Source organism: Narcine bancroftii, chromosome 3 (genome assembly GCF_036971445.1).
Source record: "Narcine bancroftii isolate sNarBan1 chromosome 3, sNarBan1.hap1, whole genome shotgun sequence".
Classification (NCBI taxonomy): Eukaryota; Metazoa; Chordata; class Chondrichthyes; order Torpediniformes; family Narcinidae; genus Narcine; species Narcine bancroftii.
This window is the reverse complement of record NC_091471.1, coordinates 188,108,516-188,126,864: the sequence shown is the minus strand read 5'-3', so window position 1 is coordinate 188,126,864 and position 18,349 is coordinate 188,108,516. Positions and strand designations below refer to the sequence as shown.

The 18,349-nt window shown below is 40.1% G+C and overlaps 1 protein-coding gene across 1 annotated transcript in view; it reads right to left on the bottom strand.

Annotated features, from left to right (window-relative positions):
* tll1 (tolloid-like 1) overlaps window positions 1-18,349 on the bottom strand; it is a 379,792-nt gene that overhangs the window by 206,464 nt on the left and 154,979 nt on the right. Inside the window, exons 6-7 of the mRNA XM_069926140.1 lie at window positions 10,542-10,659; window positions 4,638-4,816 (exon numbers count right to left, since the gene is read on the bottom strand). Of these exons, the coding sequence (XP_069782241.1) occupies window positions 4,638-4,816; window positions 10,542-10,659 (297 nt within the window). The remainder of the gene's footprint in view (window positions 1-4,637; window positions 4,817-10,541; window positions 10,660-18,349) is intronic.

Here is an 18,349-nt window from a genome sequence, read left to right as displayed (position 1 = left end):
GTTGGATGCAATTACATGCCAGCTGATTTGGACAACCAATTATTGGATCAAGTCGTACAGCACTGCAGATCAGATAAACTCAGAAGACGTCAACTGGAAAGAGGGAGTGAGTTGGAACTCACCGATGCTTTAACCATTGCTGCTGCATTAGGCTGTTGAAGGGCAATTTCATACCATGACCCTGAAAGACAACTCAAGCCAGCAAATTAAGAGGCTCTCACATCGCCATAATCAGCCAAGATATACGCCGACACAGGACGTGGAGTGTTATCGATGTGGAAACTGAGGTCACTTTGGAAAAGACCCATATTGCCCGGCCAAAGGCAAAAGTTTGCAGAAAGTGTGGAGGTAAGGACCACTTTGCAAAGAAGTGCAAAAGCAAGTCCAATGCAGACCAGAAGAGGAAGAGTACAACTTCCAAAGGCAAAGCTTGGGGGAAAGGAAAGTATCCTGGAAAGAAAGATACCATTCGCCAGATAGATGGTGACGGTGATGATACCCAGGAGGGACAGAGTTGTTACCAATTTACGTTGAATGAAGTACATCATGAGAAGGTCCCAGTGATCATTGATGGAGTGACAGTGCAGGTCATTGTAGACTCAGGCAGTGACAGTAATGTGATTGATCGACATTTATGGGAGAAGTTGAAAAGGAAAAAGATCATCTGTACCTCAAACAAGTGTTCCAAGAAACTGTATCCATACACAGCAACCAAGCCATTGCAGACCATTGGATGTTTTACTGCAACTGTTGAAGCTGGAGATAAGTACACCGAAGCAGAGTTTATGGTCATAGAAGAGAGGGGAGAACCATTGCTGAGTAGAAGCACAGCGCAAGACCTGGCAATACTTCATATTGGAGCTTGTGTCAATTCAATTCAGTCATACGAGGATATGAAGCAAGAATTCCCTGCAGTCTTCCAAGGAGTAGGAAAGCTGAAAGGTCGACAATTGAAGCTAGCAGTAGATGAAACGGTCAAACCCAAGGCACAACCAATGCGCCGAACTCCGTTTGGACTTCGTGGGAAAGTCGAAGCCAAAATTAAAGAATTGATCGAACAAGACATTATTGAATCGGTGGAACATTCAACACAATGGGTCAGTCCCGTAGTGAATGTGCCCAAACCAAAGGGTGACATAAGATTATGTGTTCACATGAGAATGGCCAATGAAGCTATAATTAGAGAACGACACCCTATACCAACAGTGGAAGAAATACTTCAAGAACTAACTACCAGCAAGGTATTCTCAAAAATTGATCTGAAATGGGGCTATTATCAATTAGAGCTGGATCCAGGTTCCTGAGATGTAACTACATTTGTGACTCACTGTGGATTGTATCATTACAAGAGACTATCATTTGGAATTAATGCAGCTTCGGAAATCTACCAGTATGAAATCCATTGAGTGATTCAAGGCATTCCTGGAGTTGCCAACATTTCTGGCGACATCATAGTCCATGCACCAAACAAAGGAAGAGCATGACAAACGGTTGAGGCGTGTACTATCTAAACTACAGGAGGCAGGCCTTACCATGAATGGAAACAAGTGCCAGTTCAGTGTGTCATAAATGGACTTCATGGGACACAGACTTACACGGAAAGGACTAAACCCTGCAGAGGCCAAGGTGAAAGCTATTGCAGAGGCACGTGCACCTCAGAACGCAACAGAGGTGAGGAGTTTCCTGGGATTGGTCAATTTTTGTGCAAAGTTCATTCCTAATTTCGCTACAGTGGCAGAACCACTAAGGAAACTAACCAGGAAAGGTGTACCATTTCATTTTGGATCTGAACAGAAGAAAGCATTCACAGTGCTGAAGCAAAGCCTGACAGATGCAAAAACTCTTGGATATTACGATCCGGCGGCATCAACCAAAGTCATAGCGGATGCCAGCCCAGTTGGTTTAGGAGCTGTGTTGGTCCAGATGCATGATGGAGGACCAAGAATCATTGCCTATGCCAGCAGATCGTTATCAGATGTGGAAAGAAGATACTCTCAGACAGAGAAAGAAGCACTCGGACTTGTATGGGCCTGTGAGAGGTTCCATGCATATTTATACAGCATTGAATTTGAACTCATCACAGATCATAAGCCATTAGAGGTGATCTATGCACCTAGATCCAAACCATGTCCCAGAATAGAGAGATGGGTACTCAGACTACAACCCTACAAATATAAAGTAATCCACATTGCAGGGAAAGCAAACATTGCTGATCCGCTGTCCAGATTGGTGAAGGTTGGTGGTCCACAATCCAAGTCAGAATTGGGAACAGAAACAGAGAGCTTTGTACGCTTCGTAGCTATTCAGGCGACACCGAAAGCTGTGACTACGAAGGAAGTCGAGAGAGAATCCGAACGTGATCCAGAACTCGGGGAAGTAAGAGAATGCATACAGAGTACATGAGGACCACAGGTATCCACCATCATAAAGTAACTCCGAAATGGCCGCAGGCCAACGGAGAAGTAGAGAGACAAAATCAGTCCATTGAAAAACGATTGAGGATTGCACACGCAGAAGGACAAAATTGGCGAGAAGCATTGCTATCTTATGTGGCTGTCTATCGAGCAGCGCCTCATGCAACCACTGGAAAAAGTCCTGCAGAAGCATTTTTTGGGAGAAAAATCTGCACAAAAATGCCAGAAATAAAGGAAATCCGAGACGACCAGGAGAGGAGGGACCACAATGCTGAAAAGAAAGGTGCAGCAAAGCTGTACACAGATTTGAAACGTGGAGCCAAGTACTCAGACATCATGCCAGGAGATAATGTTCTGGTGAGGCATGAAACTAGTGGTAAGCTAGACACACCTTATTACCATCAACCCTATACTGTCGTATCCAGAAGTGGCAGTATGGTGACAGTCAAGTCTCCGACTGGAGTCCTGTATAAGAGAAATGTATCCAGTGTAAAAAGGTACCAGTCCAGAGATACATCGAGCGAAGAGGTTGAAAAGCCAATACGAGATGCTGAAATTGAGAAACCTGATGATGTTCCAGAGGCAGTTACCAGCACTCCTGATGAAGTGACTAGAGTGCCAGAAACACCCGAAGCCGTGGCGAGCAGTATTTCCGACGCTGAGAGTGAACAACCGAGAAGCGACGACAATATCGCAGGCAGGCCGAAACGAAACTGGAAAGTGCCCAAACGATACGAAGACTTTGTGCCATAGTTTTAATAAGAACTTTGGGACAGTATTTAATCTTTTATCATAAAGTGCATGTATGAGTGCTGTAGGAAGTAAATTTTATGTAGTTGAGTTATAGTATTACCATCAGTTACGATGTTTATAGGTTTCCGAGAGATATTGGTAAGTGAAGGTAAAGTTTATTTCTGATTAAAGGAGGGATGTCATGATAATGAATATGTATGAGATGTACCAGAAGTCACGTCGTATGAGAGAGATAAGAACACAAGCAGGAGAACAAAAGGAAATGGGAGAATAAAGACAACGGAGAAGTTTACCTGATAAAACTAGTGTTTAATGTTTTATTAACTTCACATTTCGGGCCACAAATGTGACACTATCCAGCCTTTACTCTTCTGAAGAAAGCACATTTTCCATAACAAGACTTCAATGGTGACACAAAGTTCACAGACGATGGGGTGGCCGTTATCCCTATCCTCCTGTACACTTCTGAGACACAGACTAGAATAAAGTACTGGAGTAATATCTCTAGTGATACTTCAATAAAATTCTAATTCTCTGGCAGGATAATAGAATAAACATCCCTAGCACTGAGGCCCCAATTAAATGTAGTTGGATCCAATAGACGGCACTGTGTCAACTGTTTAGCTTGCACCAGACTTTTGAAGTAGGCCTGCTATGCCAAGCACGGTCACAGCAAGAGATTGTCACATCGACAGTGTCACAGCAAGAGATTGTCACATCAACAGAAAATAAAATTCAAGAACATTTTCAGAGTTTCCTTGTAAAAGTATAACATCTCTGCTGTTTCAGGACAACTCCTGGCCTGCCCTGCTCAATTTGGGAGGAAGGATACTGGATGGGACTGAAATCCAATTGTCCACATGGCAGAAATAAACAGAAGCCTAGCATGAACTGCAGAAGTCATACATGTCTTCCTAAATATCTTCTATCTGTTCTGTTAAGCATTTCCTTCTCCACCTATGGCAAAAATCTAAGAGTTCCAAATTGGCATCATCAGTCACTTTGGAGTAAAAGCAAACCATCCTTGACCCCAAAAGACTGTCTAACAATAACTATTATTTGTGCATAATAGCCATTGTCATACTTAAGTATTAATTCTCATTCAATGTAACATTTGCAATTGATCCACAAGATTTTCCCCAAAGTCTCCAAATACTGACATAAAAACATTGGCCATTATTTTTGCTTCACAATCTGAATTACAAACCTCTTCATTTTTATATTAATTTTCCTCTGATCATTCATCTCCAAACAATTTTATTTGCCATGTAACACTCAATTCTGGATGTGCATTGAAGCTAACCCCTTATTCTGTGCACAATGCCCCTATACTTTATGCTCACACATTCATCTAGCAAAAGATTTTTTGTTCCTAATAACAAATATAGCCAATTACATGTAATCAATGTAGTCGATGAAATGCAGTCATTCAAATAAGACAAGTTTTCTTTTTGTCTTGTGGCACCTTACCAGGCTGGATGTTTTCTCTAATGATGGTCACATGATCATCTCGGTCTGGTCTTGTATGTTCATGCCAAAACCCAATCACATGACCTAGCTCATGAACCACAATGCCAAATTTATCACAATTTTTGCCGATGGATATAGCCTGAGGACCATTCCCACGTCTACCCACGTAAGAGCAGCACCTGTTAAACAGAAGCACCATTAGTTATTTTTATCATGGAACATTTTCCACTATAGATTGCAGTCATTAATAAATAAGTTTACCTTGGAGAACTAAAGTTGGGCAAAATCATTTGACCATTACAATTCACAGAATGTAATTTTCAAATCAAGTCAAATACACTGGAAGAGTCACTGAGTATAGCATATCAGATTTGATGCAGTACCACGAAAAACAGAGTGCACACAATTCCCTGCAATGATTATCTTGTTAATAATCAGTTAATAAATTAAGAGTGGCTACAACAACAAGAGCTTAAGTATGATTAGTTTTATGCACCTGAAATCAAAAAACAAACAGCTGGAAGAACTCAGCAAGTCAGCCAGTATCTGGGAGGGAGGTGGGTGGTTGTATGGAAGAAATAGTTGGCATATCGGGTCAAAACCCAGCATGAGGATTATGTCAGCATGAGGTAGTTGATTGCAATCAACCTTCACAACAGCTGCTGTCCTAAAATATTTAGAATTTATAAGGATAGAAGCTATGCCATCATGGAGTTTTACAGCACAGATCCTCTGCTCTCTTGTTTCCCTACTCTTGGTTTTAATGTCAGAGAGATATCAAGGAGAGGGCTGGGGCATGGTGAAGGGAGAATAGACCCACTGACGAGATGGAAACCTGTCACTTCAGGCAACACTGAGGTAGTGCTGTTCTTTGGAGGTGTGATCATTTGAATGAGACAATAAATCTGAGCCCTTGTAAAGAGAAACCAACACCATTCAAAGAAAAACAGGCAAACTGCCCTCCCCCCCCCCCCCCCACCACCAGCCCTTCCCATTTTTATGGCTAAGTACTTTCTTTCTTCCCCGTCACCCCAACACAGAACATGATTAATGGGTCTTAGATTTCAGGGTAACCTTGGCAGGAATCTGGGAGTAATCACTCCAAGGTTTTGTAAGCCACAATTCCCATGCTTGCTGGGTTTATGTGTGCTAGGTTTCACTGAACAGGATAATGGGTTGGTTAAATTTCCTATGTGTTTTATTTGAATAGGTCATGAACATATCAACTTTAAAACCAGTTTGGAAAAAATCACATTGAGGATAATTTGATGCAATTGCATTAATCCAAGGTAAAAAGGCAGAAGAATTTCAACCTTTAGTACAAAGAAATCTCAAACGTGGAAAAAAAAGGCAAGAATAGCAACAAAGAAATTTCTTTGAAGAACAAAATACTTTTTGAAAATGATTTCCACCTCCAGCAAACTTAAATAATTCAGGTACAATATCCAGAACTGTTATTTACATATTTGTACAAATAGATTTGAATCTCTTTTGGTAGATTGAATCACACCATTAATGCTCCACACTCCCAATGACTTGGATTGTTAAGATGGGTTAATAGCTGAATACTACAGGCAAGGAAGATGCACTCCGAAATTACCTCATTACTGCCAGCCTGGCAGGAGACATCATGATTGATCTCAGTATGCTTGAGGTAAAAGATCCTGCCTGGTATCTCCTACCAACCAATCTCCAGTGACCCATGATGTGCCGATATTTAACAAAGGCCTGATCAGGCAGACCTGTGAAGAGCCTACTACTGATACCCTCACACTCAGTAACTAGTCTCAGAAATGAAGAGCAGAAATTTGACAGACTCTACAGGTCACCAGCTCGAAAATGGCAGTAAGGTATACCCCCCAGGGATTCTGCCATAGTAACGCCAAGTGATTTCAGAGATCTCTTGTGGACAATGTAGCTTTTATGGTTAGATATAACAAATAGCTAGGGGTGTGAGCGCTCCAATGGATGTTGAGGATGGAGCGGAGACAACGCTGGTGGAAGCGTTCTAGGAGCCGTAGGTGGTGCCGGTAGAGGACCCATGATTCGGAGCCGAACAGGAGTGTGGGTATGACAACGGCTCTGTATACGCTTATCTTTGTGAGGTTTTTCAGTTGGTTGTTTTTCCAGACTCTTTTGTGTAGTCTTCCAAAGGCGCTATTTGCCTTGGCGAGTCTGTTGTCTATCTCATTGTCGATCCTTGCATCTGATGAAATGGTGCAGCCGAGATAGGTAAACTGGTTGACCGTTTTGAGTTTTGTGTGCCCGATGGAGATGTGGGGGGGCTGGTAGTCATGGTGGGGAGCTGGCTGATGGAGGACCTCAGTTTTCTTCAGGCTGACTTCCAGGCCAAACATTTTGGCAGTTTCCGCAAAGCAGGACGTCAAGCGCTGAGGTACTCGAGATGGCAGAGGTCGACAGCATCGAGTCCACGCTGCTGAAGATCCAGCTGCGCTGGATGGGTCACGTCTCCAGAATGGAGGACCATCGCCTTCCCAAGATCGTATTATATGGCGAGCTCTCCACTGGCCACCGTGACAGAGGTGCACCAAAGAAAAGGTACAAGGACTGCCTAAAGAAATCTCTTGGTGCCTGCCACATTGACCACCGCCAGTGGGCTGATAACGCCTCAAACCGTGCATCTTGGCGCCTCACAGTTTGGCGGGCAGCAGCCTCCTTTGAAGAAGACCGCAGAGCCCACCTCACTGACAAAAGGCAAAGGAGGAAAAACCCAACACCTAACCCCAACCAACCAATTTTCCCTTGCAACCGCTGCAATCGTGTCTGCCTGTCCCGCATCGGACTGGTCAGCCACAAACGAGCCTGCAGTTGACGTGGACTTTTTACCCCCTCCATAAATCTTCGTCCGCGAAGCCAAGCCAAAGAAAAGATAACAAATAGCCCACTCAACCTGCACATGATCTGCACCGTTCATGTTATTCTGCTTCATCCCTGTCCGGTGCTGACATTGCCATCAATACCCAGGCCCAAATACCAGAAGGCCCAACTTCAAATGGAGTAGCCCTGACATAATCAGGGATGGGGCTAGAGAGTACAGAGCTAATTATGCCAAGCTGACTCTTTTCTTGAATTTACATCTGCTTAATATACAAGGCCCACCTGATGCTGGGCTTAGAGCCACATCTAACGTAGGCTCCAGACCACAGACCAAACTAGATTCAGAACTGAAGACACAGTAATGGGGTACCCAGGACAAGTGACCCAGACCATTTCAGGTCCAGTTCAATATCTAAACATAGATCCATAATATGGATGGGCACATTCTGTCACTGAATAACACTGAGGAAGAGTGCTAGTTAGTATAGGTCTTCTGTCATTATATTAACCTGGGATAGAACCACAGGAAAGCATTGGGGTACAATACTGGTTTATATAGGTTAGGCATAGTATAATACTTGATTTAGTACTGGCTGGTATAGATCTGCACTATATGACATGGCTCTTCAGAACATCTGGCACAATACTGGTGCCCATAGGTCTGGCACTATGTAACATGGATCCAATACTGGTCAGAAACAGTACAACACTGGGTGCACTATTAACAATAGGCACAGATATAAGCTTGGTACCAGCCAAGTGTGTTCTGTGCCCTTCTTCACCACAATTGTAAAAATAGCAACGTACATTGAGCATCTCGCTCTGTTGTTTACAGCTAACTTTTTTAGTTAAAAACAGAGTTAAAATCACAGGAAAAGTTATTTTTTTAAATTTAATTTGAACGATACAGTGCAGAAGAAGCCTTTTCGATGCCCCATTCTACTAAATTAACCTCCATTCTCCAGGTGTTTTTGAAGGGAGGAAGAAATCCAGTGCACCCAGAGCAAACCCATGCAGGTCACGGGAGAACATACAAACTCTTTACTCAGAGAGTGGTGGCTGTATGGAATAAGCTTCCGGGAGAAGTAGTGGCAGCAGAGTCAATTTTGTCATTTAAGGAAAAATTGGATAGGTACATGGACGGGAGAAGAATGGAGGGTTATGGGCAGGTTGGAGGTAGGTGGGACTAGAGGAGAGTACTTAGTGAGAACTAGAAGGGCCAAAATGGCCTGTTTCCATGCTTTAATTATTGCTATAATTTAAAATGGCTGTAAAAATTATTTGAAATAAATGCCAATACTTCCGAAGTAATAATCAATTTTGGATGAACTCATCATGTGTTTGAACATTGGCACACCCCAATTTAATTTCATGGCTGCAATGTCGAGGTGACTTGAGATGTTTTGCAGGTGGCATTGTCTCCATGTAGGGAAAAAAAATGGTGGGGCTGCCTGAGCTGCTGTAAAGGCAGCACTCCCACAGGGTCCACGTCTGTCATCAGCTCTGTATAGACTTTAAAAATCCCGTTAAAGGAGTCGACGGTGGTTTTATTTAAAATCCTGGAAATGTGGGATCTGCACACAAGATGGAGGAGTCTATGATTGGCAGCAGCCAGGAGAGGTTGTTGTCACCGGGAAAGTGCAGGACACCAGAAAACAGGGAGATAAGCCACCTCCCCACCCCCCCCCCCCCCCACTCTGACCATCTGAGAAGAAGCAGAGGAGAGAAAACCCACAGGACAGTGACCATGGCAGCAGACCAGTGAGGTTTCTACAGCTGAAGGACCCACACAGGGGGCGGGCTGTTGGTGACTCAAGGCAGGAAATTCACGCAGGCTGTGAGCTGCTGGAGATTACAGTCAAGGACATGCACCAGGCTGCAGTCTGCTGGAGAGGGTACCAGGTATTGGAAATGGAATGCAAGAGGGTGCTGAAGAGTTCCTAATCATATCGGAGGTTCAACAGTGGCTTTAAAATGACATTAAGTAGAGTCATCAAGTTGCATAGCGAGGATAAGAAATGAATGCCTTATTAAAGGAATGGCACTGGTGCATTGTAGGGGAATATACTACATTAATGGATGGAGAGAAAGATGTATTGATTGCATATATAATATATATATAGAACATCTTGGGGGAATAAACATAGCATCTAATCAAGCAGGGGGTGGGGTGGGGGGGGGGGGCTTCTGGATATTACCCTACCACTCCAATCTGGAATTTAGGCAAAACAATGTCAGAGATCGAGAACAAGCAAGGAGATGAGTGAGTCTGTGAAACTGCAGGAAATAGTGAAACACCTGTAATTTTTCAACCCCTAAACTGAAAAAACTTGCACTAATTAATTTATTACATGAAAAAAACGAACCATTATTCACTTAAACATGCAAAAGTATTCATTATAATTTTCAAATATGCCAGGAATTATTTTTTTTAATTCCATCTGCTCGGGGGTAGTCCTTATCCACTGAGCAAGTGCCTCCCAAACTCATGGAAGTTGCAGCATTAAATTAAATGGTTTAAAAATGGTACAAAGTAACATCTGACAGGCACAGTAAACAAACAGTAAACCTTATTAAGCATGATTATATCTGCAAAATATCAGCCAACAAAGTGATGAAGTGCTCCACAATGCATGTGAACTGTGTAGCTGCAGCCAGCAATTTCCTTCCAAATCAATTTGCTGCAGTCATTAATTACATTACATGCTGTCTTATTGATCAACAGTGTCAGGCAAAGATCAACAAATGGTGGAAAGCAAGTAATGGCCCAGTAGGTATTTATAGATTTGTATTCTGCCAAAAATATGTTCCTTTTAACCACACAGAAAGATGCAAATGGTAGCAAGGGGATTAGGGTTGAGAAAATCCTGTGAAGTATGGCTAATTGATACTGGCTAAACACATTTCATCCAGCTGCACAAAGAAGCTCTTGTAGTCGATTCCATTCAGTAAAGCAGTTGAAATAATGCTGTGAGTTAACACCACAAACTGAATAATGAATTTACGCATTCATGTGTTGGGTCTAATTCAAATCACTGATGAGGATAAAAAATGGCTTTGCCTTACCCACATGGCCTGTACGTGAAGACAATATAACTTTCTTCATCTGCTCGTTCTATGAAAGTGACACACGTGTGTTTCTCCCAGTGTCGCATGGCCTGTTTGAACATTGCCCGCTGGCTACCTAGAGGAGTCAGAGCACTAATTGAGAAATTGCATCATCCTAGTCAAGCATTAAAGAGCAGGTACTTTCACTGATTTTAATTACATTTATCTGAACAGGACAACAACCCAATTTTCTCCTGTAAGGGAGCAGTGAATTCATAGTTGCCATACCCTATAAAAGTAAACTAGATTCAAGAAATGACAAAATATCACTGGCCCGCTAGATTGACTGAGTGATTAAACAAGAAAATCTGTAGATGCTGGAGTCAGAGTAAGACACAACTGTGCTGCAGAAACTCCGCAGTCATGCAGCATCCAGAGGAAGTAAAGGGTGTCAAAAGTTTCGAACCTCGGCCCTTTGTCAGGTGTCAGCAAAAACAAGTTGGTGTGGGAATTAAAAGGTGGGGGAGAGGGGTGGTGGGGGGAGGAGAGGAGGCAGGAAAGGGCTGAGGGAGGAGTAGAGGCTCACAGTTAAGAGGTCATAGGTGGATACAGGGGGACAGTAGAAGAGGAAAAGGCTGAGTTGATAGGGCAAGAGGGTCAATAGCATCTCTCTGATGTGAAAGGGAATGAAGGAGGTGGGGAGCTTGAGGAAAGGAGCCAGAGTGATAGGGAAAGACTCAGGGATGTGTCTAATGGAAAAGTTGGTGTTAATGCCATTAGGTTGGAGGCTACCAGGACAGAATACAAGGTGCTCCTCCAGTTTGACGGTGGCCACTGTTTGGCCTGTGTGATTATATTTTGTTTGGACACTGCAGAATCATCACCTGATTAGAGAATTTCAAGCTAACTTGCCCATTTGGCATTAACATATCCAAATCTCCACATCTTATTGAATTTTGGAGAAGGCGCATGGGGTTGATGGGCCTCCTGCCATTATCAGCATTCATGCTGATCTTTTACCTCACTCAGTGGCATATTTTTTGCATTAAACCCATATTCTTTGATTCCAAAAGGATGAAAGATGAAACTAAACTGACAATAAAACTTGGATAAATTAAACCCTAATGTCTGAGATTATGACCAGGGAATGAAATGATCTTGCTGTAGCTTTGAATGCTCATTTTGTTCTGTATGTCTGGACATGCCTCTGGAAACAGTGATCACCATCCTTCATTTCCTGCCTCTGACAGCAAAGATAAACAGTCACTTCTGGAGCCTTTCACCATAAGTTTATCATTTTATTTAGTCATATGATTTTCCCATGACTTCCCTAAACCCGTGGAATGGCCATCATTGTGAATGTGACAACTGTTTCTGTATATACAGAGGTTCCACCATCACTGTGGTCCTGCAGTGTAAACGGTCTACAAAAACTTGCACTTTACACCATACTTTCCTTCATTGGACAATTTCTATTTCTCTGAAACTGGTCAAAGAAAAAGTTTAAATGGAACTGTTTTTTTATTATATTTTTTTATTTTTCATACTGTGATCCATATCAACCAAGATATATACAAACGTTTCTCATTAAATATACACAGTGGCATTTTCTCCCTTTTTTACCCCCTTACCTTCCCTCCCCCCTCCAAAACCAATAAATATTCAACATATACAATACAATAAAACCATTAAACAATGTCATCACACCATGAAAAATAAACAAGAAAATTTGTGTCATCTACTTTTACACACTGGATCAAGTTGTTTTGTCTTCTTATCATTTTAGGGGATGGAGGTCCAAGGCAAGCCCTCTCTGTTATGTTCCATGTACGATTCCCAAGATTTGTTCAAATAATGTGACTTTATTTTTTAAATTATGTTATTTTTTTTCCAATGTAATACATTTATTCATTTCCATGTACCATTGCTGTATTCTCATCCTTTCTTCCATTTTCCAAGTTGACATTATACATTTTTTTTGTTACTGCTAAGGCTATCATAATGAATTTTTTTTGCGCTTTATCAAATTTGAGGCCTAATTACTTACTTCTTATATTACTTAGAATAAAAATCTCTGGATTTTTTGGTATGTTATTTTTTGTGATTTCATTTAATATCTGACTTAGATCTTCGCAAAATATTTTCACTTTCTCACATGCCCAAATTGCATGTATTGTTGTTCCCATTTCCTTCTTACAGCGAAAACATCTATCTGATAATGTTGGATCCCATTTATTTAACTTTTGGGGTGTGGTGTATAGCCTGTGTAACCAATTATACTGTATCATGTGTAACCTTGTGTTTATTATATTCTTCATAGTTCCAGAACATAGCTTTTCGCATGTTTCATTTTTTTTATCTTTATGTTTAAATATTTTTCCCAGTTTTGTTTGGGTTTATAGCTTATTTCATCATTTTCCTTATCTTGCAGCTTAATGTACATGTTCGTTATAGATCTTTTAATTATCATTTTATGTGTAATCACATATTCAAAGCTGCTTCCTTCTGTTTCCCAATTAATCCTTCAAATAAGCTTTCAGTTGATGATGTGCAAACATTGTATACTATGAGTTATTCCATATATATACTTCAACTGTTCAAATGTTAATAAATTATTTCCCCAAAAACAATTTTCTATTCTTTTGATTCCTTTTCTCTCCCATTCCCTAAAGGAAAGGTTATTTATTGTAAAAGGGATTAGCAGATTTTGCGTCAATAGTAATTTTGGTATTTGGTAGTTTGTGTTTTTCCTTTCTAAGTGGATCGTCTTCCATATATTGAGTAAATGATGCAGTACTGGTGAGCTTTTATATTGTACCAGCTTTTCATCCCACTTATAAAGTATATGTTCTGGTACCTTCTCCCCTATTTTATCTAGTTCTATCTTAGTTCAGTCTGGTTTTTTCTTTGTCTGGTCAAAATCTGATAAATACCTTAATTGTGCTGCTCTATAATAATTTTTAAAGTTCGGTAACCGTAAACCACCTTGGTTGTACCTCTCTGTTAATTTATCTAACACTATCCTTGGTTTCCCCCCTTTCCATAAAAATTTCCTTACTATTCTCTTTAGTTCTTTGAAGAAGTTCTCTGTTAACGGAATTGGTAATGATTGAAACTCTTCTACTTTATCATCTTTCCCTTCGTTCTCAGTTTGGTATAATTGCTGATAAAATTCCTTAAAGTTCTCATTAATCTCTATAAAATATCTCTAATATTTTATGTGTTTTTTCTCCTAGTTCATAATACTTTTGCTTTATTTTCATTTTGTTCTTCTCCACCTTATACATTTGTAATGTTTCGTGTTTTATCTTTTGTCCACCAATTCTCTCTTTTTTGTTTTATCATCCCTTTTTACTAGTTCCTTTTCTGTACTTACTATCTCCCTTTCCAACTGCTCTATTTCCCGATTGTAGTCCTTTGTCATCTTAGTTACATAACTTATTATCTGCCCTCTAATGAAGGCTTTAATTGCATCCCATAATATAAATTTGTCTTTCACTGATTCCATATTTATTTCAAAATATGTTTTAATTTGGCATTCAATAAACTCTCTAAATTCCTGCCTTTTAAGTAGCATGGAGTTAACCTCCATCTATATGTTCTTGGTGGGATGTCCTCCAGTTCTATTTCTAATAACAGGGGTGAATGATCAGATAGTAATCTAGCTTTATGTTCAGTTTTCCTAACTCTCCCTTGAATATGGACCGACAACAAAAATATATCAATCCTTGAATATGTTTTATGCATACTTGAATAGTATGAGTATTCCTTCTCTCTTGGGTGCTGCCTCCTCCATATATCCGTAAGTTTCATTTCTTGCATTGATTTAATCATAAATTTGGCCACTTTATTCTTTTTGCTAGTCTTTTGTCCAGTTTTATTCAACATTAGATCCAAATTAAGGTTAAAATCTCCTCCTATCAATATATTTCCTTGCGTACCTACAATCTTCAAAAAAATATCTTGCATAAACTTTTGATCCTCTTCATTAAGTGCATATATATTGAGCAAATTCCAAAATTCTGAATATTTCTGACATTTTATCATTACATAGTTCCCTGCTGGATCTATTATTTCCTCCTCTATTTTAATTAGTACATTTTTATTAATTAATATAGCTACACCTCTAGCTTTTGAATTATATGATGCTGCCACTATGTGCCCTACCCAGTTTCTCTTTAATTTGTTATGTTCCAGTTCAGTTAGATGTGTTTCCTGCACAAATGCTATATCTATTTTTTTTTTTCTTTTTTCAGTAAATTTAATAGCCTCTTCCTTTTAATTTGGTTATGTATTCCATTAATATTTAGTCATATAATTCAACATCGCCATCTCATTCCTTGTTTACACCTAATTTCTGCTTCCTCTCCACCACCATCCCCCTTTTCCCCATTTTCATCTCTCAGTTTTCCCTTTTTAAACTCAATGTATGACAATAAATTTCCACTAACTCACCACCACCATCCCCCTTTTCCATCTGTTTTCTCTTTTTAAACTCAATGTATGACAACACATTTAAAACATAAAATATTAAAACATAAAATATTCCAAAAACTCCCACATCCAATATTCCCTTAACCCCAAATATCCGCCCCCCCATCTCTGAGTTGCTCCTTATCCCTTGCCAAGCAACCACAACTCCCCTTTCCATTTGGATTACGAACCTGCTCGTACGCATCAACTGATTTCGCAGTGACAGTTATTCTCCCTCCCCCCCAACCACCCCCAGAAAACACTTTTTTTTACACATACAACAAAGTTCTCCCTTCTTTTTCCCCTTACTTCCTTTCTTCCCTTCTCTTTCCCTTCTTTAGTTCTTTACATATATATTGTTTTTACATCTTTATATATATTTTATCGCCGTTCTTCATTCTTGTTACATTTCTTCATCTCTCCTTCTGTTCTGCAAGGATTCTGCAAATTCTCGTGCTTCCTCCGGATCCGCTCCCTGGGGATAAATATTTTAAGCATAGCTGGATGTCTTAACATGAATTTATAACCTTTTTTCCATAGGATCGATTTTGCTGTATTAAACTCCTTTTCTTCTTTAAGAGTTCAAAACTTATGTCTGGGTAAAAAAATATTTTTTGACACTTATATTCCAATGGTTTATTGTCTTCTCTAATTTTATTCCTTGCCCGCTCCAGTATATTTTCTTTTGTCGTATATCTCAAAAATTTTACTAAAATGGATCTTGGTTTTTGATGTGTCTGTGGTTTCAGAGCTAGTGTTCTGTGTGCCCTTTCTATTTCCATTCCTTTGTGCATTTCTGTCATTCCCAGGACCTTCAGGATCCATTCTTTTATAAATTCCTTCATATCTGTGCCTTCTTCATCTTCCTTTAGGCCCACTATTTTTATGTTGATTTTCCTACTATAATTTTTCAACATATAAATTTTCTGAACTAACAATTTTTTTATCACTTTCTTCCAATTTTCCTTTTAAGTCGTTTACTTCCATTTCTACAGCCGTTTCTCATTCTTCCACATTTTCTACTCTATTCCCTATTTCTGTCATGACTAGCTCTAATCTTTATCATTTTATCTTCTGTTCTTTTCATTTTTCTTTTCATTCCACTAAATTCTAATGACAACCATTCTTTTAATGCTCTAATTTGTTCTTGAAAAAAAGCTTTATCTATATTCTGTACATCTGTTTTACCTTCTATTTCTCTGTGCAGATCTTGGTCTTCATCTTCCTCTTCTTCTGTATCTGTACCTGTGTTTGTGTCTTCTTCTTTTCTTTGTATCTGTATCTCTTCTGACTTTCCTGATGAGTTGTTTGTCTCACTTTGTTGGGCCTCTTCTTGCTTGGCCTCTTGCTGTTGGTCCTCTTCTTCTGAGCTGCTCATCTGTTGAGCCTCCTGCTGCTGCTCTTTCCTTTCACCCCGTCGACTTTCCTTCTCACCTGGTACTTCACTCCCTCTCCTGCCGCTTTCCTCTTCTTCCAGCTGAGAGCCCTGGTGTCGGGCATCCCTCAACTGGTCGCTCTGTGGTTGCCCGCTCCTCAGCTGAGCACCCCTTCCGTCGGTGTTTTCCTTCTCTTTAGTTTGTGCACTGCGCACTTTTGTTTGGCTCAGAGAGACATTTCTGCAGTCCAGCGGTCGGGGGATTGCGACTCTGCGGGGCCGTCACCAACTTCGGAGATCGGGCGCTCTTCTCCATCACGGCTCCCTGTTTCTTCGTGCAGGTAAGGCCTTATCCTTTCTTTTCTGGCATCTTTTCTTCTTTTTTTCCCGTTGTTTTTACTTTTTCCTTCTTGGGTGCCTTTTTCTTTCTTTTCTCATCAACTTTATCTTTTATTTCTTATATTTTGTATTTATTGAACTTTGTCTTTTCTCCACTTTTTTTTCTTCTTTTCTGGAGAGGGCTGGTATTAATACCCTACCGGCCTCTAGTCCATCACGTGACTCCTCCGTTAAAATGGAACTGTTGACTCATATTGGTGGTTTGTGCCCCTATTACCCAATGAAATAAGCCAGGAGGCAATGTGATTAGTACACTCTTCTGTTACTAAATCCAAAATCTGCAGGTACATGTAACAATGTCCTCATCTCCCAAATCCAGTAAAAGCATCCAATAAAATGGAGACATTTAACCTGGACATTAGAATACTGATGACCTTTCTCACATAATGGATCAATATCTGCATAAAAATTAGATAATTTAAGTGTGGACATATGAGTACTGTGTACTGTAACAAATTATATTATATTTTATATTGTATATTGGTATGTTTTAAAGGAGATAAATTGTGGCAGGTTTTTTAGTGTAGGTCACATACAAACTCTTCAAAACAGACGTCATTTAAAATGCCAAAGCTCTGCTCAAGCCAGACAGTCCAGACTCCAGGTACCTTTGCAAAAACTTTGAAGAATGCCTATAAGGACTTCACTAGAATGTGTTAATTGGACATGCTGTGGTGAAATGGATTAATGTTTTGTAAAGTAACAAATGAACAAACTCGGAAGATTGAGTCCAGAGCCGAAGTCTGTCTGAGTACAGTTGGCTGTTCTAAGAAGGTCATGTGGTTTTATCTGAGAGAGGCAGAGAGGAGAGATAATTCAGTTCTATATTAGCAGCTGGGACTGGAACAGAACAAGAAGGCAAGCTTGTTTGAAATCCCATTTTGAAGATGGGTTGTGAATTCTTAGTTCAGCATAGTCAGAGCCATTGTTGTCCATACAAGAGGAGAGGTCTGGCTGCATAATGCTTCATTTGAAATAAGGGAAACAAAAAGGAACTCTGCGGTGACCTGAAAGAAAGGTGTTATCATCTGGAAAACCCGGATGGGGCAAGTTTCTTCAGCAAGACACTGAAGCAGCTGATCGAAAGGGATCAGTTGTGGGTGTCCAACAAGCCACAAATTTCTCTCTGAAAAGTGACAAGAACCTTCCTGAGTTGGAACCATTTACCTTTCAAGCACCAAAGCCTGGTGAAATTCATAAATGTAAATTCTGCGCAGAGTTTAAGAAATGGCTGATACCTGTGAACTTGGAGGAGTGAGATTTGACTGTGAATCAAATAACTTTTTTTGAACTTATATATACATGTGAGCTTGGAATTAGAAGCGGGTTAAGTAAGTTAATAGTAATAAGTTAAAGTTTAGTCCTGTTTTCATGTTTAAGGATAATTAAAAGTAACTTTTGTTTACGTAACCATTTGTCTTGGTGAATTTCTATTGATGCTGGGTTTTGGGGTCCTCTGGGCTCATAACAGTACCACCTTAAATTGTAATAAGCAGTGTCTTGCACAAAATGAGGAATCATTAATCAAGCTGCGTATAGGAAGATTTGTATAATTTTTGAGTTGGGAGGGGGTATAAGG